The following is a 19,284-nucleotide window of genomic DNA, read 5'->3' as shown; positions in this document are numbered from 1 at the left end:
ATATCATCGTTGTCAGGCCTGAACGGGTTTCCAAACCCGTTTAGGCCTTGACGTTCTCAAAAGGACGTTCAGCAGGGCAATGTAGATCAGGAGGATAAAGGTATGAATGAACATAAATTTTCTTGCTGATTCTCTTTTTGGGGGCAACTTGGCAAAGGGAAAGGAAAAGTGGAATTTAATTTGTTCAAGAGCTAGCTTAATTTTATTGAGTCTAGTTTAATTTGCAATCGATTAGTATTGGAATCTTGACGAATTTGGTACTGCCTTATCACTGTTGGGTTCGGGTTCTTGTTGGCCACCAGAGTAGGCTAAAACCCTGGCTAATTTTAAAGTTGTTTGCAAACCCAGGCAAGAACTAATTAACTGAACTGGACTTACCATTCATGACGTCATTCTGGTAATACATTTTTTTAATATATTGAAGATAAATGCTATCTTCTGGTGGTTGTTGGTGTGTGGCTAAAATATTTCTTCCAAATCCGAGCTCTGCTTCCATTTATGAAATAGAAAAACAGGCCTAAATAGGATAAGTGTTCTTAAGCTCAGAATATATAATGTAAAAGCTAATAGTTCATTTTAATTTCAGTGATAAACAGTGCGTAACAATTCTCGTAACATTTCAGTTATTAAAAAATTAAATCTTTTAATCATTGCTTCCTCCTTTGCTTCCCATAATTACCTTTGAAAACAAGATATCAGAGACACGGTGGATTGTATTTGCAGTTGTATGTCAGCTTCTTGCATGCTATTACTACTATTAATTCTTGCGTAAAAGTTTCGAAAAATGTTTTTATCGTTACCCAATAGAACCAGTTCATTATAAAAATGAAACTTCCGTTGTAGGAATCTTGGTTTCGAATCAACAATTGCAGAGGTTTCTTTAGCTACTTTTTGCTTTTAGTCAATTTTTTTTTTCAATTCCGACCTTAAATGGATAGCGTCGAGTAAAAATTTGAACAATAAGACTTACTTGACTCGTTTTGGTTTCCGACGACTTTTGATGACTAGTTTCATAATGGATCTCTGAGATTGGGGGGGTAGATTTACGTTTTCAACCCTCCCTCAGAAAAATTTTGCTGACATATTATTCGGATGGTTCAAATTTCTGTTCCTCCAATAGCTCTCTAATTTAAACCTTGCCTATGCATACCCATAGTTGAAATGAGCAATTTAAGCGCATTATAAAAAGCATAAGATTGCTTGGAATACGTGATGTTCACAGAGGGGTAGTTAATCCCTTCTAAAGACAGCCTGACTATTTTTTCCCTGAAAAAAAAAATTCTGGAAGGGTTCTTATATTTTTTATTAAAACCTTTTTTTTATCAGACCATCTCATTCCTGGCTGTACCCAGAGGGGTGATCCAGGCTTGAACCTTCTCAAAATATAAAAATAAATCATGAAAATTCATTACTTTCTTTTGTGCATTTGTTAACACACTTGTCAAAATATTATTAAACAAACATATTGTGTGAAACCGCAAAAAAAAAAAAAAAAAAAAAAAAATGCCCCTCGAGCGCACACACAAAAATTCACCACGATGGGACTACTGTTAATTTTCGGTTCTTGATGAAGAATTTTAAATTGTAAATAAATTGACTGATTATATTGTCTTTATCCTTATTTAGGACGCTATTGACTTTTTTCATGGCCATTGGACCGTTGATGGTGGAGTGCCTGTGTTAAGTACAGAAGTCAGGAGTTGGAAATTTTACGTAAGTTCTTTTTTTTTAAGTCCCTTGGAAATAGACTGTAATTGTTTTTCTTTCCTCTTTTTCTATTCGATTTCCGAAAGTATATAATTGTACGTTTTTTTTCTTTTTTTTTTTTTACTGAAAGACTAAATTTTTCAAGCGTCACAATACGCCTTAATTATTATGAAATATTAATGGGAAAAACCTATTTTGTTTGGTTTCAAACACCTTTGATTTTTGTTTTTTTCTTGTTTTTTTTTCCGAGGACAAGATAAGATATTTGTTTTAAAAAATTCCCATCACAAGCCCCGAAAGGCCGAATTCGAATTTCGGAGTCAGAAACATAATTAAAAAACACAAAAACTGGAAAACTGGCAAAGAATACAAATCAAAAGAAAAAAGAACAATCAGAATGAATAACAATTGTAATATATCGACCCCTGCTGGTACCACAATTATATCTGGGGTCAACGCTGGTGGTTTCGTTGGGTATGGTAACGTAATCGAACGATCAAAAAGGCCAAACTCTGAGCCAATGGTGCCACAACGTGGGTCACCAGTAATATCTCTAGCTATCTCTTTGAAGGGTAAACGGACCCCCCTGTCGATATGACGGTATTTCTCGCCAACACTTTTCCTACCCTGTCTGGGTTCGGGGAAAATAATCTTACTCGGTTGTTGAAAATAAATCACTTGTATTCTCCCCAAGGTCACTCCAACAACACACACACACATCTATAAACTCTGAAAAAAGAGTCTTAACTCAGACTAAAACATAATATTTGAACACATAAAAGAATCTTGGCACTTGGGGTGTGGCTCTGTGTGACATGGGCCAGTCTAATGTCTCAAGTCCCTCAACTGAATTTGCCTTACGCATATATTAAAAATAACTGAGCCGAGATTTAGCAAGTCCGTTTATGATTCACGCAGACTTGCTGCCCAGTCGACTTAATTTTCTATTACAAAATAGTTGCCATGCGAACGAGAGTTTACCTTACAATTGAAAATTATGTTATGGGCAAATCTAAGCAAATGTAATTAAGAAAGGGAAAACAGGTCATCTATCTGAAAAAAGAACAGAAAAAGGGGTGGAACCCCAAAAATAGCCAATCGTTAGTCAATAGTATAACTGGAAAATGTCAATTAAAAAGTCATTTAACAAGTGAATAAATACCAAAAACCTGGGCAGCACCACTATTCAATAAACAAAAGAGAAACTAGCAGGATATTTTACTTATTTTTTCTGTAATGAAGGGGGCAAAAGTTTTTCATATCCACGGACACCGACGTATTTAATTCCTTTAGTAGACCACGGTTCCATACGCTGTCGAAAGCTGTGGCAATGTCAAATGACAATAGCCTAATGCCGTAATCCATTGCCAGAAGTTCGATCCACTCCCGATGCTGGGTGGCTAGGCAGTCTAATGTCGAGCGTTTCCGGCAGAATCCATATTCGCGATTGCCTAGAAGGTTGTTTGATTCCAGGAACTGTTGAAATGTTTTATTGGAGACGCTCTCATAGACTTTGCCAACTCAGGAGAGAAGGCTAAACTGCCTATAGGAGCCCACGCTCGTTGGATCGCCATCTGGCTTTGGAGTAGGTATACCATGGGCGGACTTCCATGATTGTGGAAAGGATCCGGAGCGAAAATAAATCCAAAAAAAGCCATGACAGATCCAGCTAGTTCAGCACTGCAGGATTTGTGGAAAACGTTTAGTATGTCGTCAGGACCTGTAGCTTTGATCTCATCAAGATGCCGTAAAATGCGAAGGATCGTAGGAGCAGAAAAATTCAGACGATCCAGGACAGTATTGGTTCAGTCGGAGAAATTTGGCACTTCTCTACCTTCTTCATCCAGATTTGAGAATTTGGCAAAAGCCTTAGCAAGTGCTTAAGCCTTTTTTGTGGATCTTGTATCAAAGTCCCGTTAATCTGTGGAAAAGGAATTGAAGTCCCCTCGGACGATGGTAATGTTTCCTTGACAATTCTCCACCAACTCTTTTCTGAAGCATGTTGAAGCATGTCGGCGAATTTCTCCTTATACTAAAATTGGGACTGCCGAATCGCAAGAACTGCATCTTTGCGCGTGTTACTACTACTACTAATACTAAAAACTCACGGCAGCACCAAGCCGCCTGACGCCAACACAGCTACGCACGCTCCTTCTCAAAATGAGGAAGGCTCTCCACTGCTGAGAACAAAGAGTGTTTCTCCAACCGTCTCAATCACCTCTAATGTATTGCCAAATGGTTCGCTCATACTTCATTTGTGGCGGAATACGAAGATTTCCTCGTACAATGATGGCAACGTGGTCACTTGTGAAAGAATGAGCGTCTTCCTTGTTGGAGTCAGGGTGATCTGTAAGGAAGAGGTCAAGACAAGATAATCCGTTTGGGCTGTGATACGTGTCGAAAGCGACAAGTTTCTCCAGCACATAACTAGTTTCGTGTTAATCAAGAGTTAGGCAGGGTTTTGTTCTATACTCATTTATATGGATCATTTTGATGGACTTTGTCTTAAGGAGCACAGGAAGGGCAATGGGAGAACATGGAATCAAATGAGGAAGAAAAAATTTCCTGACCTTAGATTACGCTGATGGTTTAAGCATCCTAGATGAAAGTGTGAGCAAAAATAATGAACTTTTAAAGGTTTTGCAAGTTCACGGTGCTAGAATAGGTTTGAAAATTAACGTTACGAAGACTAAGTCGCTAAGTTTAAGGAATAAGTGAAGATGAAAAGGTGACTTTGGGTAATGAAAACCTATCAAGTGGACAGCTTCACTTACCTTGGTAGTATTATAGTGAAGACGGTGGATTCTGGGAAGATGCTAATTGAAGAATAGGAAGATCAGTTTGCAAACCAAGATTAGAATATTAGAAGCTACAGCGATGGCAGTGGTCAAATATAGTTTTGAAGCATTGGCGTTCCAGAAAACGGAGGAAGATTTGCTTGACGTTTTCCAGAGAAAGTGCGTACGAATTGTTTTAGGTACCCGACTGACTGACCGTATTTCAAACAGTAGGCTGTAAGAATAATGTGGTTCAATCCCGCTTTCTGGTGGTATAATGAGCGAAAGGTTGAGATGACTAGGGAACGTTCTGCGGATGAATGATGACAGATTGCCAAAGATTGTTCTTTTCGGTCAACCTTTTAGGGCTAAACGGAATGCTGGTTGTCTCCGCGCTTGAGGTGGAAGGATGTCATAAGGAAAGATTTAAGGGAAATGGGTACTTCCTGGGAGGGTGTAAAGAGGAAGGCTTTTAATAGGTTGGGATGGAGGAGGAGCGTCCGTTGCTGTGTTGGCCTCAGGCGGCTTGGTGCTGCGGTTAGTTGTTAGTAGTAGAGAATGGATATGCCTTCACATACATAAAGAAGTTTAACTAATTAGATTGTGCTTACTAAAATAGTTAATTTACTATTTGTTAATATTTACTAATGTTAATTAATAGTTAATAATATTACCAATGATTAATTGTTAATTTACTAATTAACATTAACTAATAGTTATACAATATTGTTGTATTGTTTTTGTTTGATATTTGGCCTCATCAGTTATGGCCTGTCCTCCCATCGAGTATCCAATGGATATTAAGTTGGCTTTTGACTATTTTCTTTGATGGTGAGCAATCATTATAGAGTAACTCGTTTTTGCCTATTTTTGATTGTGTCTTGCGCATTATTGTTTTATGTTGTGTTTTTTTTATCCTGTTTCAGTGTTTTCTTAGTGTTACAAGTTATTTTCTATCCGCTGATTATGTAACTAAAATAACATAAATGAATTAAAATCGTCTGGTTAATTTTCACCTGATCTATGTTGTATTTTTGTCTATTTTTATGTGTTTTGGTATTATATCAATACAATGTATATGGTTATGTACATATGTTCATTTATGTAAATGTTTATACGCTTGTTTTTACAGATCTTGATAATCATCTTCTAAAGTTGATATATTGCACCTTTTCTTGTTGGTTATTTTGAACAAAAATTCACCTTTTATCAGTGAAATAATTTTGTAAGGATTTCAAATTTTCTTCTTTTATATCAGGTCAAATTGACATGGGTATCCCACTTAAAAGAATTTTTTCAGTTATTTTTAGGTACCGCACCTTAAGATCCTAATTCTCAACAGAAAATATTCACCTTTTTACCATTGATGGAGGCTAAATTGAATTAGTCTGTTTTGAAAAACCGCGTTAGTAAGAGAAGAGAATATTGTGATATGTTAGCGTCAGGCTGCCATTTCACAAAAATATAGGTGTGTGGGAGGGGTAAGGATTGTTTTCCTATTTTCTAAATGAAGACACACAAAAGGGTATTTTTCAAAACCTAGTTTGGAGCTTCCGTTTTGTTTTGGTTTCGTTTTTTTCCCTAATGGAAACACACGAACAAATTAGCCTACCCTTCCTGTCACTAATTTGCATCCCTGAGTGTATTGTTTTATTTTATTTATTCGAGAATGCAGCATTCCTTATTTATAGTATTAATAGAAAGTTATCTAGAATTGATTAAGAACTTAAACCTCTCTATTAACCCTTTGGTACTATCACTGATGTTATCATTAGGCTTTTTGGGTTATATTTAAATTAATCTAGAAAATTTTCCATAATTGAGCTTGAAAAATTTTTGTTTAGACATTGTTCTTTTTTTGACAATTTGGCTGGCTAAAAATATCTTTATTTTCTGGTTCAGCTGATTTTTGAAGATTTCGGCGGCCAGATTAAAATCTTCTGCCTCCAATTGGTAAAAGTTAGCCAAACCAGACAATAGTGCTTTAACATATTTTTTTTACTGGTTGCATCTAGAGGGGGGAAAAGATGCTAACATTTTTAGTTAGATGTTATGTAAGATAAATTGTTTGTCATTTCTGTGATTGCTTCTTCTTCCGTTTCAATAGTTTTTGTAGATAACTTTATTGAAATAGCATGATTATAAATAGTCTATTAAATAATGAGTATTATTGTTTGCCTAAGGAGATTCATCACATTGGCTACTTATCTTTGTCTTGATTGAAGGGGATAGAGGTGACGAAAAGGGACATCCTTTGTGCTTGAAATATAATTTGTCATCATAATAAGGTTTGATGGTTATATAAATAATGCCGTATTAATCTCTTTTTTTTGGCACTTGCACTTTTTTGTTAGTCATATTTCTTTAATTTATGTTCTTTTATATAATTCTCTTTTTTTTATAACCCCATGAATAGTCAAGTGATAATTCAATCAGAGTGTTCTAATTTTTACCCTTTTTTTGCTTGTAGTCCCGTTTTTGGATTTTTTTTCAGGTATTTTATTCCCTTAAGTATAGCATGTTGGTTGTAATTTTGGGACTATTAAAAGAACTGTTATTAATTTTATTCTCAACTATTGGGTTATTATTTCCGTTATCATCTTTATGTGTACAATAAAAACATGTATTTCTTTCTAGTTACCGATTTTCTTGCTGTTATCGTTTGGGATGTGGTTTTCAGCAATATTGCTTCCTGAAGGTAAGTTTAAGTTTGTCTTTAACGAATATTATGTTCAAAATTCCATTAGTGATATAGTGATAAATTTATTTAATTAACTTTAACAAAAAGTTTAAATACAAAAATCAATATGATTCACCCAAAACCAAACGGTTGACGTGGGGTGAAACAGGTAAAAAAAATACTTATAACGTCATTTAAATTCAATATAAAAGGAAAGAAAGAAAAAAGAGAGAAAAGAAAAGAAAGAAAAAAAAATAAATAAAGAATAATAATAATACTACAGGGTCAGCAACTACATGCCATATTCATGTTCTTGGGTCGCACTCACAAACCAACAAGCAATTATAACTTAAATTAAATGAAATCAAGTCACCTCCAAAACAAACAAAACTAGAATTCATACTTACTTAATAATTTTTCTTTCAATTTTGCTTTAAAACCACTAAAATTTTCTAGTTTCTTCATATCATTATCCAAATTATTCCATAAATTTATACCCTTTATAACAAAAGAAAACGTGGACCTGGCAGACAATATAGGTGGAGTATAATAATCATTTTTACCCCTAGTATTTCGGTTATGTATATTCCTTCGGATGTAAAACCAACCGTTAAAACACTCCGGCAGCTGCTTCATATTGTATCTATACATAAACACTAGTATATAAAAATGATGAAGATCAACCGCTGGCAATATCCTAAGATCCCTATAAACTTCTCAAACTGATTCTCTTTCTAATTTTCCTGATAAGACTCTAATAGACTTGTCTTGGATAATTCGCACAGGATTAACAATTGAAGAAAATGTACCCATGTATACAGAAGAACAATACAAAATAAAGGGATGGATTAACGAAAAATAGAGAAGCCTAAGTATGCTAGTTGTAAACATATATTTAAGTTTACGAATTATCCCCAAATTACGCGATAGATTACGGGATGAAGTTTCAATATGGGATCGGAAACTGAGAGTCTCATCTATAATAATGTCAAGATACTTTACTGCCTTTTGACGAGCAATCATACCATCTGCATATGCTATATGCTGTATCCATGGATAATAATTCGATGTCCTCGAAAATATAAGAAAATTACTCTTAGAGGGTTTCACCTTCAGCTGATTCACTCTCAGCCATCTTGAAACCTCATTTAGCGATTCTCGTGCACTTTCTAGTAGCAATCTCTCTGACTTTGCGATCACCACTAAAGAAGTATCATCAGCAAACATAGGCACTGTAGCCGCACTATTCTTTTTGACGATCCCACTCATTCTTGTTTCCAGTTTACTTACAGACTGTTGAAGATCATTCAGAAAAATTAGAAATAATAAGGGTCCAAGTACCAAACCCTGTGGAACTCCACACTCAATACAATTTTCATCAGAACTCATATTACCAATTTGAACATATTGTTTTCTACAAGACAAAAAAGAACGTAAAAACGAAAGAGCTGAACCACTAATCCCATAAATTTCACACTTCATTAACAGAATATCATGACTGACCATATCAAAAGCCTTAACAATATTTAAAAATGCAGTTGCCACTTTATATCCATTATCTAACGCCATATTAATAATGCTAGTCAAGTATTTGTTTGCTTGCTCAGTAGTGTGATCTTGACGGAATCCAAATTGTGTAGGAGTAAATATTCTCTGGTCTTCCAGGTACTGATAAATTCTGACCGAAAAGCATTTTTCTAGTATCCTAGACATAATGGGTAAAATCGAAATTGGTCTATAATTTTCTATAAATTCCCACCATTTCCCCAAACACATTAAATCAAAGTTTAGAGATAGCCATTTTGTTAAAAGTACTTGAAAGTTCTGAAAATTATGTATTTGAATATGATAAACCCCCCAGATCCCCCAGGGCAAAGGTTTTAAGTTATGCCCTGGGGGCATATAAAGTTTTTATAGATAGTGTTGTCGTAGAAACTTCAAAAGGGGGCTCATTCAATTGGAAATTGAGAGGGCTAGTGCCCTTTTTAAAAGTCGAAAGAAATTGGAGGGTAATTAACCCCCCTCTCACTTCCACCTTATCCCTAAACACATTCAATCAAAATTTTGAGACAGCCATTTCTTTCAACGTAGTTGAAAGTTCTAGTTCTTAGGGATTTGAGGATGACCACCCCCCCCCCCCCACAGCCCTTAGGGCTAAGGTTTTAAGTTATTCCTTGGGGGCATATGAGGTTTTTATTGAAAGCTGTGTCGTAGAAACTTGAAAAAGTGTTCATTCGATTGGAAATTCAAAGGTCTAGTGCCCTTTTTTAATAGTCGAAAGTGATTGGAGGGCAACTAACCCCCTTCTCGCTTCCACATTTCCCCAAACACATCCAATCAAAATTCTGAGCCATTTTGTTCAACGTAGTTAAAATTTATGAAAATGAGGTCTTTAAAGATGATAACCCCCTCCCCCCCCCCTCCACAGCCCTTAGAACAAGGTTTGTAAGTTATGGCCTGGGAGTATATAAGGTTTTTATAGAACGTGTTGTCGTAGAAAGTTCCATAGGGGCTCATTTGATTGGACAGTGAAATGGTTAGTGCCCTTTTTAATAGTCGAAAGGGATTGAAAGGCAAATAACACTCCTTCCAAGCCCATCATTTTCCCAAAAACATCCAATCAAAATTTTGAGATATCCATTTTGTTCAACGTAGTTGAAAGTTTTGAAAATTATGTCTTTGAGAAGGAGACTCCCCCCACAGTCTTCAGGCCAAGGGTTATAAGTTATGCCCTGGGGGCATATAAGGTTTTTATAGAAAGCGTTGTCGTAGAAATTTCAGAAGGGCTCATTCGATTGAAATCTGAAATGGCTAGGGCCTTTTTTAATAGTTGAAAATGATTGGAGGGCAATTAACGCCCACCATTTCCCTAAACACATCCGATCAAAGTTTTGAGATAGCCATGTTGTTCAACGTAGTTGAAAGTTCTGGAAGCTATGTCTTTGAGGATGACCAACCCCCCAGAGCCCCCAGGGCAAAGGTTGTAAGTTATGCCCTGTGGGCATATAAGGTTTTTACTCACACCCACTATTTCCCCAACCACATACAATCAAAATTTTGAGATTGCTATTCTTTCAACCTATTTGAAAGTTCTGGAAATTATGTCTTTGAGGATGACAACCTCCCCCCCCCACAGCCCTCAAGGCAGGGGTTGTAAGTTATGTCCTGGGGGCATATAGGGTTCTTATAGAAAGAGATGTTGTAGAAAATTCAAAAAGGACTCATTTAATTGGAAATTGAAAGGGCTAGTATCCTTTTTAATAGTCGAAAGTGATTGAAGGGTAACTAACCCCCTCTCACGCCTACCATTTCCCTAAACACATCCAATCAAAGTTTTAAGATAGCCATTTTGTTCAACGTAGCTTGAAAGTTTTGGAAATTATGTATTTGAGGATAACAAACCCCCCAGAGTCCCCAGGGCAAAGTTTGTAAGTTATGTCCTGTGGGCGTATAAGGTTTCTATAGATAGCGTTGTCATAGAAACTTCAAAAGGGGCTTATTCAATTGGAAATTGAGAGGGCTAATGCCCTTATTAATAGTCGAAAGTGATTGAAGTGTAAATAACCCCCCTCTCACGCCCCCCAGTCCCCCAAACACATCCAGAAAAAATTTTAAGATAGCCATTTTGTTGAACGTAGTTGAAAGGTCTGGAAATTATGTCTTGGAGGACAACCTTCGATAACAACCTAAACCCCCCCCCCCACAGCCCTCAGGGCTAAGGTTGTAAATTATGCTCTGGGAGCATATAATGTTTTTATAGAAAGCGTTGTCGTAAAAATTTCAAAAAGCGCTCTTTCGATTGGAAATTGAAAAACTATTGCCATTTTTAATAGTCGAAAGTATTCGGAAGGAGAATCTCCCCCCCCCCCCCCCCCAACGCCCATCATTTCCCCAAACATTTCCGATCAAAATTTTAATATGGCCATTTTGTTCAACGTAATTGAAAGTCTGAAAATTATGTCTTTGAGGATGACAATCCTTCCCCCATAGCCCTCAGGACAAGGGTCGTAATTTATGCCCTTGGGACAAATAAGGTTTTTATAGAAAGTTTTGTTGTAATAGCTTCAAAAAGGTCTCCTTTGATTGGAATTGAGAAGAATAGTACCTTTTTGTTAGTAGAAAGCGATTAAAGGGCAAATGCCCCCTCCCCCCACGCCCATAATTTCCCCAAACACTTCCAATCAAAATTTTGAGACAGCTATTTTTTCAGCGTATCAGAAAGGTCTGGATATTATGTCTTTGAGGATAACTAAACATTCAGCCCTCGGGGTAAGGGTTGTAAGCTGTGCCCTTGGGTCATATAAGGTTTTTATAGGAAGCATGGTCACATAAACTTCGGAGGGGGCTCTTTGGATTGGTACAAAACAGTCTAAATATCATATAACAAGGCCTTTGGGGTTTAAACAATCCCCAAATATTAGGGACAAGGGTTGTAAGCCCTGCCTAGGGAGTATTTAAGGTTGTTATGGAAGGGATGGTTGTTTAACTTTAGAAGCGGCTCATTCTTTCTCCCTGAAAAAGACTATGTGAATATAAAACGAACAGCAATTAATTAAAAAAATTTCTTCAACACAATAAGTTTTTTTTTTAAAAAGTAAAGAACTCCATTAAACCAAAATGAACAAAAATAGAATCAAATAACCTACCAAGAATGCAGCTACCACAAATCAGTATCAATAAATAAATGAAACCCAAAATAAACAGAAATTAAAATAAATAAAGAGTCAAACTCAAAACGAGGAGAAATTATTATGAGTAGGGTTCTAAACCCCAAGCTTTCTAAAAGCCAGAATATAATTTGTAATTTACTGAAAGAAATTCTTTTCAATGTTTTCTCTTTTCTTACTTTTAAAAATCAAGAATCAATTAAGATTTTAAGGAATAAATGACAGCATATGTATATTAAACTGATAATGCAGATTTTTTTCCAGTAAATTCATATGAATTATTTTCAGTGAAGCACAAATTATATTCTGGTTTTTAGAAAGCTTGGGGTTTAGAACCCTAAGCATAATAATTTTTGCTCGTTTTGAGTAGAAAATTATTCTACTCAAAACCTTACATAAACATAAACATTACACAAACTTCACATAAAAAATGAATTAAATCATCATTTTCGTCCCCACACATCGGACAAAAATAGGGACCAGCCTTCGACCTAAACTTCCTCAAAAATATTCTCCTGTGTCCAAATGCTACAAAATTTTTCCTTACCGATATTACCCACTTTAGTTCCTCCCTACTGAGCCCCGCCTTAAAACGTCTTTCCTCCCCCATAGGTCCTTGATACTAACATACAGAGATAGAGAAGGTGACGAGGATATATCACATCGCCATTCTGGATCTCCTGGCTCTCTAAAATGAACTTAACTTGTTTTGCTACCGCCCCCCTTTCTACCACTAAACCTTTTCCCCTTCCCACAGCCTAGCTTCTCCACAAGTTTCCAGAATATGTTTAAATTGGCTAGCCCAAGAACCTTTCCTCCTATCTCTCAAAGATTCTTGGTAAGCTGCTATTGGTATCCTCTCCTCTGGGAGGGATACTAATATTTCCCAATACCCATTCATTCTAACTAGCCTTATAACTCTTTCAGTCCTCAACCCCAAATCACTCCTTAAAACTAACCCATTAAACTTATCGCTTAGACCTATCAATCTCTTAAAAAAACTTAACTGGATCCTCTCAAACTTTACCCCATTTTCAAATCCCTAAATGTCACACCCATAACTAAATACTGGTCTTATCTTAGCCTACTATCAAAAATCCTCTTTATTAATTTAGTATCATTTAGGCCTATGTTTCTTAAACTACTTCTTAACACACTCCACATCGCCCTAAGTCCTCTACTTTCCATTTGATCAACATGACTACTCTGTCTTCCTTTAGGTATAGCCTTACACCCTAAATATACAAAATCCTTTTCAATCTTTAACTCTCTACCATTCACATCAAAAATTTCACTTTGTCCCCCTTTTTCTCCAAATACTACTACCGCTGACTTATCAACATTTAAAATTAACTTCTTCTCAACTAAATAATCATGGGTCAGGTCTAACAATCTTTGTAGCTCTTTACCACTTTTTGCAACCAACACTATATCATCCGCAAAAAGGAGAGCAAACAAAGATTTACGCGATAACTCAATACATGGTGCTGCCCTACTCCTAAAATAATCCTCTATATCATTTATAAATCCTCTCAAGTCCAGAAAAGCTGCATATAACCTATTTTCTCTTCCTCTAGCATATTTTCTTATCAACACACTCAAAATAAATGTCTGGTCTACAGCACTATATCCCTTCCTGAAACCTGCCTGAATATATATCATCTTCTTCTGTGATTCTAACCATTTATCTAACCTTGAACATAATACCTTACAAAAAGCTTACTAATACTATTCCTCATACTGATACATATATAATTACTATGGACTAGCCTATCTCCTTTCTTATGCAACGGCACCAGAATAGATGTCAAACATTTCCTAGGCTAACACCCTTTTCTCAAAAATGCCGAAAACAAAAGGCTTAAATTCGAAATAACCCATACATAAATCCACTTCCACACTTTCAGTGGAATCCCATATATTCCTGGCGCCAATCCCCCCCCCCTTCATTTTCTTCATCTCTTCCCACAATTCATTATCCTTCACCTCAATAACCAACTTCGAATCATCTTCACTCAACAGTAAATCTGCAACCCTATCTAGATCTGAAAGCTTCTTATCTAGCGGTTTACCTTCCTACTTCCTGAAACTTACCTTCCAAATATTCAGCCCAGCTCAGCAGGGGGACTTCACCAACACCAACACCACGTTTCCCTCCAACGGAAGTCTTCACAAGCTTCCAAAATCCCCTAGAGTCCGCCTTACCAACGCTTCCTTAATTCTACGAGCTTCTTCTAACCTAAACTTGTTCTTTTTTTTAAACTAGCTTTCTATTTTCCTTCTCTTCTCTCGATACAATTCTAATCGGTCATACATTTCATGTGGCACACTACCCTTCAAACTCTTAAAAGCTTCTATCACTCCCCTCCCACAATTCTCACACTCCTCATAAAAAAAATTCCCCTTGGGCCTAACTTTACTGCTATTCCCTAGCCTTGATTCCTTCCCTATATCATATACTATACCACAAAGTTCTGTGAGAGAAGATTCAAGATCCCCCTCTTTTGTCAACTGAGGACTCTTCTCTAGTCTTTTCTCTGAACTTATATATGAACTATATAGCCTAAATATTTCCTCATTATTCTTATCTATTCTAAGGGGCTTATTTACCTTCACTACTTCACTCTCCTTATCTTTCCTTCTAAGCTCTTATAGGCAAATGGTCTGAACCCTGTGTCCCCATAACCTCACAAGCCATACACCGAGTAAAAAGTTCCTTGCTAACAATCAAATAATCTATCACACTTGGAGACATCCCCGAAAAACATGTACACCCCCCTCCCCCTTACCATCAGTTCCTATCCTTCCAATCAAAATAACTAAATTCTCTTAACACAAAACACCTAAAGCATACTTCCCCCTTGATTTTTCAGTCGAAAGTGATCCCTACTCGTGCTCTACGGGATACTCAAGTTCCCAAAAATCCCCAAACCTCCCAGTGGATCCTCAGGCAGGGCACATAAAGCATCCTCCTGTTCAACTCCTGTGTAACCATTAAAGTCACCTCAAAAGAAAAACAGATCAGCAGTAAATTTATCAGACAAATCACACTAATTCTTCTAAAATCGACCACTTATCTTCATCAGAAAAGCAACTCGACTCCGGTGGTACATATACTGAACAAAAAATAACATTCACACCTTTTAATCGCACTCTAATCCACACAATATTTACTGATTTGCTTTTAATACGCGCAATACAATTTTTATCAATACAATTTTTTGCGCACTAATAATGCTACACCTCCGTATACCCTTCCATTACGCGATTTTTTCCTGTGGCTCCCATAATACTGATATCCCGGAACAGAAACCTCTTTTTCTAGCCACGTCTCTACTAAAGATACTACATTCCAATTCCTTGACATTGTCAACTCCGACACTTTCCTAGAACAAAATCCTTGCATATTCCAGTGGGGTAAATTCACTTCAATTAATTTACCATGGCCCGCTTTTACCTATCCGTCTAATTATTTCTCCCGTTATCATTCTAACCGGAACAACTGGGCTGGCCAGATTACTCCCGATATAAGACAAAGACAAGTGACAGAATATATGGGAAATATATAGTTTGGGCTATATATTTTCACATAAGCGGGGGGGGGGGGGGGGTAAAGTATTTGGATAATTTGAAGTCAGGAAACAATTCTTTCTAGGTAGATGGCCACTAAAAAATTATAGACTAGTTTCAATGGTTAAATTTTGGTTGAGAGTCGTCTAGTTACCGAGTGACAGACTGCTTAACGCAGCTTGTGCAGATTTACTCTCGCAGGGGAAAAAAAAATCATTGTCACTAAAAATAAAAGACATTCTAGACAAAAGAGGGTTTTCTTTTGTTTGAAATGAAGGTAGAGGACCAATGGATATAAATTTAAACTGGGAGAATGAGATTAAGATAGTGCTAGAGAATCAAAAAATCGAAAAATGGAATAAGGAGATAGAAAAATCAGAAACATTAAATTTTTATAAAGACGTTAAGGTGGCTTATGGGCAGGAGTTCTACCTTAAGCTGAATTTTCCACGGGGGGTAAACGCCGGCCACCCTAAAAAATGGTTATAGGATTTATAAGCAACTACATGTGCCAGGAACTAATTGTAGTGACAAGCGAATATGGATCCAGCCTGCTACAACTCTCGTTATGTTACTGTTATATTATATTTATTTTAATTGTATGTTAATATGTTATATTCCATATAACTTATATTGCTTATAAGTAATGTATACATAAACGTAATATATAATACATAGCATGTTTATAACTTTCATTCTATATTACATTATATGTTATTTTATGTTATGCTTAATATGTTATATTATTTGAATATTATAGCTAGGTGCATTAAAGGATTTTTATTTATAAGCTTAATTCCCTTTCAGAGTATTCCACTGAAGTTTTACTCTTTATGCTCTTTTGGGCTTTTGCCTTCATGATGTGCCTCAAAACCATTCTTCGTTATGGCAACGAATTTGTAAATAGACCTAGACTGGTTGACCGACATCGGTGGCCAAAGTGACTATCGAATTCCAAGGAACTAGTCAGCTATCCAGTTTGAAAGATGTGTTATTAATGCGAAATTAAAGCTGCAAGATATACAATGCTGCGCAAGAGGTTGCTCCTTTTTTGTCAAACAGATTCTTGTGCAAAAACATTTTTATAGTTTATATTTTTAAAGAGTGTATGGATGATTGATAGATGGCGTGTAACATTCTAAGTTCTTTTAAAATATGCTTGTGTTAAAGTTGAAGAATTCATAGGTGGCGAATCTGCTTCTTTGTTTGCTTAGCATGGTGTATATTTTAATGTTTAAACCGTTCACTTTGTTTTCTTAGTACCTATAATTCCTTCTATGCGCTTTCGAACACATAACTTTAAACATACAAGTTCAAGTTTCAAATTACAGTTTAAACAAACACACGAGTCTGTTTATTTTATAAACCTGACATATATTGATACACGGTTATCAAATAAATGCATTTTCATTTTAATCCGTTTTATTAGGAGGTCATAATATGTTCCATTTCATCTATAACTACTACTGGCAACATGTCGTACCATCAAGCTGCCTGAGGCCAATAAAGCTGCGCACGATCTTCATCCACCCCTTAACTCTGTTTAAAGCCTCACTCTTTACTACCTCCCATGAAGCTTTTACTTGCTTTAAATATGTTATTATTACCTCTTCTCACTCCATTGGAGGACGTCCTTCTTTTTGTTTGGTCATGTTGGTGTTTTTTTTGTCTTTTCTTTTGTCTTGTCTTTTGTTTGTATTTTTTTGTCCTTATTTCGTTGGTCTTTTTGTTTCACTTCTGGACATTTAACTTTTCTTTTTCAACTTTTTGAGGCGCCTCACAGTTCGTCAAACTTTCATTTTAGATTACTATCAATTCTATTATCTATTATACTTATATTAGTTCCAATGTTTTTCTTCCTATTCTTCTAAATGTTTTAACTGGAAAAAAACCGTGTCCTTGCTATTTTTTTATTTCTTCTTTCCCCCCCCCCCTTCCTCCCCCCTCTACAATTAATGCTACCAAAGCAAATGAAGATATCCAGTCACTAAATTTTCTGGGACCTAAAATCGCCCCTTCGTCTTCATTTATTCCAATTTAAGTAAGTTAGTCTTTTTACCTTTAATTTTCATACCTGCTCTCGGAACCTCCGAAATCCATCCATCTCTGCTAACATTAATTAAAAAATAGTTTTATATTTAGTTATAAAAGCCTCTTATACCATGTTAGAAATTTTGTGAAAATATAACTCACTAGTCAATCCAATGCTGCGGTTCACCCCAGATTTTAATCTGGAAGGGGGGAGGGTTTGCTCAAATATCGGAAAGGTATTTCGTTTTCAGCCATTGTATAAGCGGAAAGTGTGTATCTTTATGTACTTTTTCACATTCTGTAGGACGGAGGGGATGAGTACGAGGTTCTTTCCAGCAAGCTACAAGAAGACTTTTTAACGTGACATAGTGCAATAAAGAAAGACGTTACCTTAGACCTTAGATCCGCCTGTGCCTCCAGAGGCACCCAGGGCATCAAAAAGGAGCCGCCAATCTTCCCGCAGGTTTGCTGCTGCAAGTATCCTACTGAGGTTGGATTGATGCATGCAGGTTACGGAGATCTGTCTGGTACGTTTGACGTAGGGTGTTTCTAGGTCTGCTCCTGCGGCGTGGACCCGATGGCTGCCAATGGAGCGCTGCATTTGGTAGTCAGAGATTGTCCATACGTAGTACATGGCCAAGGTATCTCCATCGGCGGACTCTTATGATATGTGTCACAAGAGGCTGGCCAGTCTTGTCACGGATGGATTGGTTTGTAATAAAGAAAGGAAAATATTTTTATTAATAAACGTGTTTAAGTCCTCTTACACTTTATACCTCAAACAGCAACCCCTTGTTCTCACTTTTTGTAACTATAGATTTAAATTTCGGGAATATGCACTAATTAAGAACAGCCTCCGTTTTTTTATTATTATTATTGTTATGTACTTATTTTTTTTAATGAAAAATGTGATTAAACTAATCAAGGTTCTCTAGTGTTGTCTGTCACAATGTTCAGGTCAATTTATCCTTATTTATAGAATAAATAAAGTTTCCATTTTTAGCTTTTTTTAATATATATCAACATTTTAAAAAGATTTTTTGAAGTAAAACTAATTGCTACTGTTGCATATTAAAAAACGAATAAATGTGATTGCGTTACTAGCAGTTGGGTATTTATTTGTTCCAAGACTTCGTTTTTTTAACAGATGTTTACTCGGTTCGTGAAATTATTGTCATATTTCAGTTTGTATTTTATTTTGTTGTTAATGAAGAAAAGTAAAGTACATTAAGTTGGCCAAGGGTATATCCTCTTGTGTTATTCCATAAATTCTTGATGATATAGGTTCTTTATGATTCGTCCTTCTGAGTGCTTAAATTTATACATGAACCGTTTTGAAGCCAATAAATTAATTTCCCTTTTTTTTCGATTTTAGTGCCAAAACACTGACAATGGCAATGAGGTTGACTAACGATTAGCTTTGAGTGTGAAGGTGGATATTCCCCAGAACAATTTATAACCCTTAATAAAATGACCGTAACCTCTTAGAAGCCAAAAAAAATTACCAAAATAAGAACAAAAATATAATATATGTGCGGTCATAGCCTAGCGAACGCACTTCATGCACACATGTCGAGTCTATAAAACACCTCATTGGCGGTTTAGTTATCGACGCTATGTTGTCAACAGAATATGTTCTGGGTATTTAATACTGGCAAGCGATTCAATGTCACGAAAACCTTAAGGTAATTCATAAGTGCGTGTGGATGTGTCCCTTTGGGTTCATTTAAGTGGGTTCTGGGCTCAATAAACTATTCATTGATAAACTAATAGTTTCATTCATTATAAACCATTCATGGCGGAGTCAATTATCATACACACTTATAGATAATATTGAGATAAGGAATAGCAT

At 36.1% G+C, this 19,284-nt stretch overlaps 1 protein-coding gene across 1 annotated transcript in view; it reads left to right on the top strand.

Moving 5' to 3' along the window:
- Sac1 (phosphatidylinositol-3-phosphatase SAC1) overlaps positions 1-18,793 on the top strand; it is a 71,394-nt gene extending 52,601 nt beyond the window's left edge. The window contains exons 11-13 of the mRNA XM_089089473.1: positions 1,627-1,713; positions 7,122-7,182; positions 16,209-18,793. Of these exons, the coding sequence (XP_088945599.1) occupies positions 1,627-1,713; positions 7,122-7,182; positions 16,209-16,345 (285 nt within the window). The 3' untranslated portion in view covers positions 16,346-18,793. The remainder of the gene's footprint in view (positions 1-1,626; positions 1,714-7,121; positions 7,183-16,208) is intronic.
- The last annotated feature ends 491 nt before the right edge of the window (positions 18,794-19,284 follow it).

This window comes from Artemia sp. Qi Xiang Cuo, chromosome 5, assembly GCF_049724085.1.
Source record: "Artemia sp. Qi Xiang Cuo chromosome 5, ASM4972408v1, whole genome shotgun sequence".
Taxonomy (NCBI): Eukaryota; Metazoa; Arthropoda; class Branchiopoda; order Anostraca; family Artemiidae; genus Artemia; species Artemia sp. Qi Xiang Cuo.
This window is presented reverse-complemented; position numbering and strand designations above follow the sequence as displayed.